This window comes from Chlorocebus sabaeus, chromosome 17 (assembly GCF_047675955.1).
Source record: "Chlorocebus sabaeus isolate Y175 chromosome 17, mChlSab1.0.hap1, whole genome shotgun sequence".
In the NCBI taxonomy this organism is placed as follows: Eukaryota; Metazoa; Chordata; class Mammalia; order Primates; family Cercopithecidae; genus Chlorocebus; species Chlorocebus sabaeus.
The window spans coordinates 31,456,015-31,466,468 of NC_132920.1; the positions used below are offsets into that span (position 1 = coordinate 31,456,015).

General features: G+C 50.5%; 1 protein-coding gene across 1 annotated transcript; it reads right to left on the reverse strand.

Moving 5' to 3' along the window:
* Positions 1 to 4,705: 4,705 nt before the first annotated feature.
* LOC103222361 (class I histocompatibility antigen, Gogo-B*0103 alpha chain-like) lies at positions 4,706 to 7,967 on the reverse strand. The gene is made up of 8 exons (XM_073005858.1): positions 7,867 to 7,967; positions 7,461 to 7,730; positions 6,939 to 7,214; positions 6,123 to 6,398; positions 5,905 to 5,997; positions 5,432 to 5,482; positions 5,278 to 5,325; positions 4,706 to 5,124 (listed from the first exon to the last, which is right to left on the reverse strand). The coding sequence occupies exons 1-8, from the start codon at positions 7,928 to 7,930 to the stop codon at positions 5,120 to 5,122; spliced, it is 1,083 nt and encodes a 360-aa protein (XP_072861959.1). The 5' UTR covers positions 7,931 to 7,967; the 3' UTR covers positions 4,706 to 5,119.
* Between the last annotated feature and the right edge of the window lie 2,487 nt (positions 7,968 to 10,454).

Genomic DNA, 10,454 nt, shown 5'->3' on the forward strand with positions numbered 1-10,454 from the left:
GAAAACCAAATACTGCATGTTCTCACTTCTAAGTGGAAGCTAAATGATGAGAACACATAGAGACTCAGAGGGGAACAGCACACACAGGGTTCTTTCAGAAGATGGAAAGTAGGAGAAGGGAGAGGATCAGGAAAAATAACCAATGGGTACTAGGCTTAAAACCTGGGTGATTAAATAATCTGTGCAACAAACTCCAAGAACACAAGTTCACCTATAAAACAGCCTACACTTGTACCATTGAACTGAAAATAAAAGTTAAAAAAAAAAAAGAGCTGATCTGCGGATTCTGCCCATGGCTGAGTAGGTCTATTTCAATTATGCAAACCAGCGCTGAGGAAATAATCACAGTGTGGTCAGGGGCCCACTGGACCCGCTGAACGGTTCACAGATGTTAGGGCTTCAGGTTTTCTATTCTTCTTAATTTAGTCTTGCTAGGTTATATGTTTCCAGGAATTTATCCATATCCTCCAGGTTTTCCAGATTGTCAGTACACAATTGTTCATAAAAGTCTCTGATGATCTTTTTGTATTTTTGCAGGTATCAGTTGTAATATTTCTCTTTTGAGTCTTCGCTCTCTGTTTCTTGGTTTGTCCAGCTAGTAGTTTATCACTTTTGTTCGTCTTTTTGAAGAACAAACTTTTCACTTTGTTGATCATTTACATGGTTTCTAAAAGTCTTTATTTAGTTGTGCTCTGGTCTTTATTACTTTTTCTGCTAATTTTGGATGTGCTTTGTTGCTTTTCTAGTTCCTTGAGGTTCAGTGTTATATTGTTAATTTGTAATGTTTCTACTTTTCTTAAGTAGGTATTTATTGCTATAAACTTCCCTTTTAGCCCTGTTTAGCTGTATCACACAACGTTGGTATGTTGTGTTTCCATTTTCATTTGTTGCAAGAAACTTTCTGATTTCCATCTGCATTTCTCTGTTGACTCAATGATTATTCAGGAGCATGTTGTTTAATTTCCATATATTTGTCTAGTTGCCAAACTTTCCCTTGGTGTATATTTCCAGTATTTTTCCACTGTGGCCAGAGAAGATATTTGATATGATTTCAATTTTTGATTATTTGTTGAGACTTGTTTTGTGGCTTAACATAGGCTCTCTCCTGGAAAATGTTCCACGTGTTCATGAAAAGAGCGTACATTCTGTAGTGTTAAATAAAGTGCTCTGTAAATATCTGTTATCTTTATTTGGTCTAAAGTTCAGTTTAAATCCAATGTTTCTTTCTTGATTTTCTGTGTAGACGATCAGTCTTATGCTGAGGTGAAGTCTCCTCTCTAATTGTATTGCAGTCTATCTCTCTTGTCAGATGTAGTAATTTTACAGGATGCTCTTTGTTAGAAAAGGAAATGATTTGGGGGCTGCATTTCATTTAAAACAACCTTACTGAGGACTTCCATACCCTCACTATCTGCCGAAATAATTTCTTCTCAACTCCTATATCACTGCCAGACTCTGAGCCAGAAAGAGGTGACACAGAGGCTGGGACTGTGCAGAAAACATTTTAGTAGAAGTGGTTGAATGGGAGTAGTGATGTCCAGTTTCCAGGTGCAGCAGTGACATCTGTCCTGGCCTCAGGGTCCAGTGTCCAGCACCAGGGTGTCAGAGGTGTGAGCAGTGGCATCTGTGCTCAGCAGCAGGGGCAGTTGTTCCCAGGAGGGACCTGATCCAGGGTGGGCTGTGGATTCTGTTCCTGGATGTGTAGTTTCCACGCTGGTTCTGTGGCCTTCCCTGTAAGGTCAGCCAAAAGAAAGGATGAGAAGGAAACCCAAGGTGAGGCGCGGAAGTTTGTTAACCTGCCGGCTGCTCCACCACAGACAGAGGAGGCAGCACCAAGCTTACAGAATGAGGGGTTTATATTGAGGAGGGGAGTGTGAGGGAGGTCTTTGGGAAGGTTTAGGCACGGTTTGTTTATGCTTCGCTCGACCTCCCCCTGTGCAGTCTGGATGGTTTGTAATTGGGGTTTGCTTATTGCAGGAAAGTGTGATAAGTGAAGTCTGCTGGCTTCACCGCTGCACCTAGATAAGGGCTTAGAAATGTAAAGAGGCTTGGGGGAAGGAGAAGAGTCGCAGAGCATTAGGGGGAGGGGTGGGCAGCTCAGACAGGTTTTGGGGCAGTGTCCGCAGTACCAAGAAGCTTTTTGGGGCAGTTTGTCCCTAACATTCCCCACAATAAAATTAGCCCCCAATACCACGTATACTACTTCATGTGTAAATTAGAGAACTGGTTTCCATAGTTTGCTCCAAGAAGTGAGTGAGAAATGAGTCTGTGGGCGGGTGTCAGAGAGTGCGGCATTCAGGGGGTTCTTTGTGCGAGAGCCACATCCTGAGTTGTCTACCTGGCCTCTACCCCATGGTGGAGAGATCAACAGGGAATATCACATCTCATAACTGATGATACACATCCTCCCTTTTCTTTTGCAAGAAAAATCCTCTTTTAGACAAGGTTTGAAAACCCACCCCACCCACCCACCCTGAGCACTCTCTGATCTCTGATCTCAGTGGTTCCCAATCTGGCTGAGCAACAGGATTGCTGGTGGGGCTTAGAAAATACGCAGGCCGTTTCCCAGAATGTCTGTCTCAGAGTATTACGCACAAGACCAAGGAATCACTTATATAACAAGTGCTACAGGTGAGACTGATGCTCAGGCATGTGGGATCCTGGTGTTCTTGATCTGGAGACCAGCAACATGAGCTCCAGCCCTGTTATAAATCAAGAATCTCTTGCTCCACTCCAGACTTCCTGGATCTCAGCACCATGTCCAGGTGATCCCTGTGGACATGGGAGTTCCTTGTCTAGTGTCCTATAGACATGGGGTCAGAACTGTGCAGTCTGCTCTGGGTGTGGTCTGATCACATCCCTTAGAACTGGAGGTGCAGGGTTCAGTCCTTGCCCTCATTCTTTTCCACAGTCAATCACTCCCTTGGTGCCCTCATCCATGTTTGAGGTTTTTTGTATCATTTATATATGATGTGACCTCCTAAATCTATTTCTCCTGCCCAGTCTATTTCTCCTTTCCGCTAAACTCTGGAGTTGTCTGTCTAAATTCCAACCCAGCTCCCTCACCTGCATTCCTAGTAGACATCTCCTCCACTGAGTGCCTGTGATGCCCCCTCCTCAGTATGCTCCTGCCAGAGTCTCCGCATCTCCACTGACAGCAGCTCCATCCTTCTACTCACTCATTTTATAACGATGGGTGTCCTTGATTTGTCTTTCAAATACCACAGATACAATCCATTATCAAATGCTGTAACTCCATCTTCAAATGCGACCAGAATCCCCTCACATCCCACTATTTCCCCTGCTCACACCCCAGTCAAGGTCACCGACATCTCCAGCCTGGAATACTGCACTCGCTTCCTACTGTTTTCCCTTCTGCCTCCCTCGTCCCTCGCCTCTCAATTCTGTTCTCAACACAGCAGTCAAAGATCCTTTTAAAAGAGAAGTCATATCATGTCCCGCTTCTGCTCAAAACTGTCCTCTACCTTTCCATCTCACTCAGAGCAGAGGTCAGCTGCTTCCCCACTCCCTCCTGGCCCACCTGCTCTGACCACACCTCTGACCTCATCCCAGTTTCTCTCTGTCCAGCCCTCCTGGCCTCCTTGCTCTTCTGGGAACACAGACACCTTCCTGCCCCAGTACATTTGAACTGGAGGATCCTCTGCCTGGAAAGAACTTCCACAGACATCCTCATGGACAACTCCTCATGTCCCTCAACTCTTTCCTCAAAGGTCACCTTTGCAACAAGACACACACTGACCACCCAGCACAACAGCCACCTTCCCTGTCCCCACTGCCCACACCCTGGATCACATGCCTCACAGCACTTAACACCTTCTAGCACTTTCTTTCCTTGCTCTGGTTATTGGGTATCTATTGTCTGCGTCTTCCCACTGGAACATATGCTCCACAAGGTCAGAGATTTTTCTCATTTTACTTCAGTGATGTTCTCCAGATGCAGAACCACTCTGTCCTATGTCTGTCAGAAACAAAGGTCAGTTGAATGAATGATCACTGTAGAGCACCTCCCTATTCTAAAGGCAATATCTTTATTACTAACATAGCCTCAGGCCAAATGCTGTTTTGTGGCAGCTACGGCACAAGGTCCCCTCACATTGACACTGAGGCCGCCTGTGCTTTTCTCAACAGTGCTGCTTGTGTGTTCTCCCTCCCCGATCCCTCCTCCCACACCAACCCCCTCTCCCCACCTGCACACTGCAGCACACAATCAGGTTCTCTCTTCAGGAAAGAACAGTCCTTGATGATGGGTCCAATTTCACAAACAAATATAAATCTAAACTAGATTATGCTTTAGATTCATGAGTTGATATTGGAGCCAGCACCAAGATCACTGGAACGAGGGCAGGGAGAGAGGGCAGGAGATCAGAGCAGAAGAGGAGCCCTAGAAGGAGGGCAGGAGCTGAATGGGTCTGAAAACTTGTCTCAGAATGCACAGAGACTCCGGTATGCAGGGGCCACCTTGGGTGATGTGTGAGCCTCTGTGGTCACAGTTCTGCTGGACAAGTTTCCACTGAAGGGACAAGAACAATGGAACAGTGAAGGTCACCCAGCTGAGGACTTACCACATAAAGCCCCTGATGGACTGAATAGCAACTGGACACAGGCCCCATCCACACTTGGCTCCTCACAGCCTTCTCCACCCCCACCTGCAACAAACTCAGCACAGCTAACACGTGGATTCTGGAAGGTTCTCAGGTCTTTATTTCCTCTCTCAAATTCTAGGAATTGATTTATTTAATTAACCCATCAACCTCTCATGGAAAATATTTGAGAAAACAAATTTCTATTCAGATTCTCATTTTCAGTAGGGAAGTAAGAGGTTGCAGCTCAGCGCACCATGAAGTTGAGACAGAGGTGGAGACATCCAGCCCCAACTCTCTGGAACAGGAAGGATGACTGGGGAGGGAGCACAGGTCAGCGTGGGAACACGGGTCACGGGGGACACGGGGTGGGCTGTCCCTCCACCTCCTCACATTATGCTGACAGGGAGGCAGGCACATTCAGATGCCTTCACAGAAAGAGATGCCAGAGGCTCTTGAAGTAACAAAGGGGAGATGTGAAGAAATCCTGCATCTCAGTCCCATGTAAGGCAGCTTTCTCAGCCTACAGAAGACAACAGTCATGAACAAATTCAAGTCAGTCAGTCTCTGAAGAGCCCACCACACTCTCAAAACGTCCCAATCAAAGAATCCCCATAACCCAGTCATGTTCCCTCTGCCCCATCCCCCACTGACTTCAGACCCCCCAGGGTCTCACCTTTAGAATCCATGAGAGACACACAAGAGCTCTGGGCACTGTTGCTACCTGGGGTAAAACAAAAAGAGGACCTGGTCAGAGCCCACAGGAGATGTGGGACAGGAGGAATTATGGAATGGGTGAGCTCCTCCACACTCCCACCCCCACCACTTACATGCAGCCTGAGAGTAGCTCCCTCTTTTTCCCCTTGTGTGAAGAAAATGTCCTGTGAGGCGACAGGGAGGAGGCAGGGCCATGAGATCTTAGAGGAACCTTCTAGTCTTAAACCCAAGAGAAGTTTCCAGAACTATGACTGCAGACCCAGGGCAGGATAAGCAAACACGAGGAAAGCAGGTGTGGGTCCTGGACCAACTGCCCTCCTAAGGCCTGTCCTTAGCAGGAACCTTCCCCTGACCCGTGTATGCTGGAATCAGGATCCCAACACCATAATCATCAAGGTGATACATCCGTCCTTCATTGTCACACGTGCTTCACAAAAGAGTAGGTGCTGGCACACAGGCCCCAGGCTGGGACGGCACATGTGTGGATGCTGCTTCCCAGTAATGAGGCAGGGAACACTTCTACCTGGGGCTTGAAACCCCCAGTGGGACAAGAAAACCCAGACCCCACCCCTCACCCCTTCCCTACCTAAGCTCTTCCTCTTCCACATCACAGCAGCGACCACAGCTCCTAGGACAGCCAGGCAAGCAACGATGCCCACAATGGGGATGGTGGACGGCTCTGGGAAAGGAGGGGAAGGTGAGGGGCTCTAACCCCCAGGCCTGAGCCCTGACCCTGCTAAAGGGCTCCAGAAGGGTTTCTGCTTTCTCTGAAAGATATATGACCCCCTCAATCCCCCTCCTTACCCCATCTCAGGGTGAGGGGCTCCAGCAGCCCCTTGTGCTGCACATGGCACGTGTATCTCTGCTCTTCTCCAGAAGGCACCACCACAGCTGCCCACTTCTGGAAGGTTCCATCCCCTGCTGGCCTGGTCTCCACAAGCTCAGTGTCCTGAGTTTGCTCCTCCCCATCCCGCTGCCAGGTCAGTGTGATCTCCGCAGGGTAGAAGCCCAGGGCCCAGCACTTCAGGGTGGCCTCATGGTCAGAGACGGGGTGGTGGGCCACGTGTGTCTTTGGGGGGTCTGACGGGAAAAGTCAGAAAATTCAGGCACTTTGCATCTCTCATGGGACACTCCAGCAGCACCCATGTGACCATCCTGAGAATGGACAGGAAACCTGAGGTGGGGAAGGAAGCACAGAACCCAGACACCAGCCTGGACACAGGCACCTGGGATAATCTCCTATTCCTTGGAAAGTTCTAGTCTCTGAGGGGGGAACAACAATTTCTGGTTCTGACCTGAGTGGAGGCCGAGGGACTGAGAAAAGTTGGAATCAGACCTTCAAACACATCGAGTGTGAGGCAGAGAACAAGGCCTGAAAGAAAAAGTCACGGGGCCCAAGGCTGCTGCAGGGGTCAAAAGGGTATTTCCTCAGAGATTTCATGCCTTAATTGTCCTAGAGAGCAGAGGGGACCCTCAGAGGAAACTCTGGAAAACTCATGCCATTCTCCATTCAAGGGAGGGCGACATTCTAGCGCTGATCCCATTTTCCTCCCCTCCTCCTAGGAGGCCATCCTGGGAAATCTATAGGAGATGCGGAAAACTCCCCACTGCCTCTGGTACCCGCGTGCTGCAGCGTCTCCTTCCCGTTCTCCAGGTATCTACGGAGCCACTCCAGGCACTCGCCCTCCAGGTAGGCTCTCAGCTTCGCCGCCGCACGGGCCGCCTCCCACTTGCGCTGCGTTATCTGAGCCGTTGTGTCCGCGGCGGTCCAGGAGCGCAGGTCCTCGTTCAGGGCGATGTAATCCTTGCCGTCGTAGGCGAACTGCCGGTACCCGCGGAGGAGGCGCCCGTCGGGCCCCAGGTCGCAGCCGTACATCCACTGGAAGGTGTGAGACCCTGGCCCCGGCCCAGCGGTCAGGCCTCCCCACCGATTCCCGTCCCCGCCCCGACCAACCTGCGGGGATTGTGGCCTAAACTGAAAATGAAACCGGGTAAAGGCGCCTGGGGCTCTCCTGGATCCTGGGTCTGGGCGGGTCCCGCAGCCTCGGGGTGGATCTCCGACCCAAAGACTCCGGGGAACTCGGGCCGTCCGTGAGGGATAGGGAGAGGTCCTGATCCGCGCCCCAGGCCGGGGTCACTCACCTGCCTCGCTCTGGTTGTAGTAGCGGAGCAGGTTCCTCAAGTCCCCTCGGAAAGTCTCCGCGTTGACCTTGGCGTTCCGTGTGTTCCGGTCCCAATACTCTGGCCCCTCCTGCTCCATCCACGGCGCCCGCGGCTCCATCCTCGGACTCGCCGCGTCGCTGTCGAACCGCACGAACTGCGTGTCGTCCACGTAGCCGACTTCGAGGTACCAGGGCTCCCCGCGGCCGGGCCGGGAGACAGCGGTGCTGAAATACCTCAAGGAGTGGGAGCCTGGGGGCGAGGAGAGGCTGAGGCCCCCCACCGACCCTCCTCCCGGCGCGGCTACCCGCGTCCTGCGCCCCCAACCGGGCGGTTGGTCCCCTCCTCCTCCCTGCAGAGGCTGTTTCCCTCCCGACCCCGCACTCACCCACCCAGGTCTCGGTCAGGGCCAGGGCCCCCGAGAGCAGCAGGAGGAGGGTTCGGGGCACCATGACCTCATCTTTGGCTTCTGGGGAGAATCTGAGTCCCGGTGGTTGACTGAGGACTTTAGAACCAGGACTGGGACGACACTGATTGGCTTCTCTAGAAACCCGACAGCCAGTGGGAGTGGCAGGTGGGGACGTGTCCTGATTATCCTGGAAGGACACAGGTTGGGAAAAGCGTTGAGAATCCTCAACGCTGCGCCTCCCCAATCCAGACCCGGCCCTGGGAGCCTGAGACCCTGAGAGCCACGCCCAGGACCTGGGACTTTGTCCTGATCCCTCTTCTCCTACACCAAGCATCTTTGTCACACTGTCTGCCTAATTCCTGGCCAAGGATCTGTCTATGGAAACCAGGAAGAGACCGCCAGGCTGCGCCCAGATCCTTCCCCTTCACTGCTAGTCCTGGAATCCCCGTCCGTGAACTGGACTCCCTGCCTCCCTCTCCTACCTCTCCCCTTGGACCTTTGTACAGGGAAACTCACCACGGGGAACTGCATGCTGGAGTGAGCTCGCCCTGGGAATGGAGGTGTAGAGACAGGGGTTTTCTCTCTAAACCTGGTGAAGTTTTGTCTGAAGGCACCACATAGAGATTCTCATAGAGACCAGTTTCCTTTTTGTTTATTAATACAGTAGGTAGCACAATATTGGTAATCCCTGAATGATTAGAATTCCAATTTGTAAAAGACCTGTGTCAAAACAGCATTACAATTAAACCCTCAAAGCTCCTGTTTTACTTTCCCAGACTGTGGATCTGTGACTCTGGGTTGTTGAATTTAAAATTATCTTCCTTCTCTAGTCCGAGTTTCCCTGTATGAGTCCAGAACTTCTCCTGAATACAAAGAAGCAGGGTTTGTTACTGTCTATTGCAACCGGGAGCCTGTAGTCATCACCCCAAAGCTGCAAGTGCTCCATGCAGACCCAATGCTCTTCAAGGACGCTCAAGCACTACCTGTTTTCCAGAACTATGCACATCTAAGCAGTGTGCGTATTTTATTGGGACACTGGGTATTTTTGTAACCCTTTTTTAAAAAAATCATTAGGAGGCCATTTGCCAGGCCTCTGAGCCCAAGCCTGCACGTATTCATCCAGATGGCCTGAAGCAAGTGAAGAGTCACAAGGGAAGTGAAAATGACTGGTTCTTGCCTTAACTGATGACATTGCCTTGTGGAGTTCCTTCTCCTGGCACATCCTGGCTCAAAGGCTCCCCCACTGAGCACCTTGTGACCCCCACCCCTGCCAGCCAGAGAACAACCCCCTTTGACTGTAATTTTCCACTACCTACCCAAATCCTATAAAACAGCCCCACCCCTATCTGCTTTCGCTGACTGTCTTTTCAGACTCAGTCTGCCTGCACCCAGTTGATCAAAAAGCTTTATTGCTTACACAAAGCCTGTTTGGTGGTCTCTTCACAGGGATGCACATGAAATTTGGTGCCATGACTCGGATCAGGGGACCTCCCTTGGGAGGTCAATCCCCTATCTTCCTGCTCTTTGTTCCGTGAGAAAGATCCACCTACGACCTCAGGTCCTCAGACCAAGCAGCCCAAGGAACATCTCACCAATTTTAAATCTGGTAAGTGGCCTCTTTTTACTCTCTTCTCCAACCTCTCACACTATCCCTCAGTCTCTTTTTCCTATCAATCTTAGGGCCATCTTTCAATCTCTCCCTTCTCTTAAATTCAGTTCCTTTCCTCTTCTGGTAGAGACAGAGGAGATGTGTTTTATCCCTGAACCCAAAACTCTGGCACTGGTCACAGACTCGGGAAGACAGTTTTCCCTTGGTGTTTAATCACTGCAGGGACGCCTGCATGATTATTCACCCATGTTTCAGAAGTGTTGGATCACCATGGGAATACCTGCCTTGATCCTTCACCCTTGGTGGCAAGCACCACTTTTGGGGGGCAAGCACCCCCTGCCCGTTCTCTCCCTGTCTCTACCCTCTCTTTTCTCTCCACTTTCTAGGGGGACAAGCACCCCCCACCCCTTTTCCACTTTCCTGGGGGGCAAACACCCCCCACCCCTTCTCTCCATGTCTCTACCCACCCCTTCTCTCCGTGTCTCTACCCTCCCTTTTCTCTGGGCTTGCCTCCTTCACTATGGGCAACCTTCCATCCTCCATTCCTCCCTCTTCTCCCTTAGCCTGTATTCTCAAAAACTTAAAACCTCTTCAACTCACACCTGAACGCCTTATTTTCTAAAACCTGAACGTCTTATTTTCTTTTGCAACACCGCTTGGCCCCAATACAAACTAGATAATGGCTCTAAATGGATGGAAAACGACACTTTCCATTTCTCCATCCTATGAGACCTAGATAATTTTTGTTGAAAAATGGGCAAGTAGTCTGAGGTGCCTTACATCCAGGCATTTTCCACACTTCGTTACCTCCCTGTTCTCTGTTCCCATTGCGATTCTGCCCAAATCCCCCTTCTTTCCCTCTCGCCTGTCCCCTCAGTCCCAACCTCAAGTGTTGCTGAGTCTTTCCAATCTTCCTTTTCTACAGACCCATCTGACCTCTCCCCTCCTCCCCAGGCTG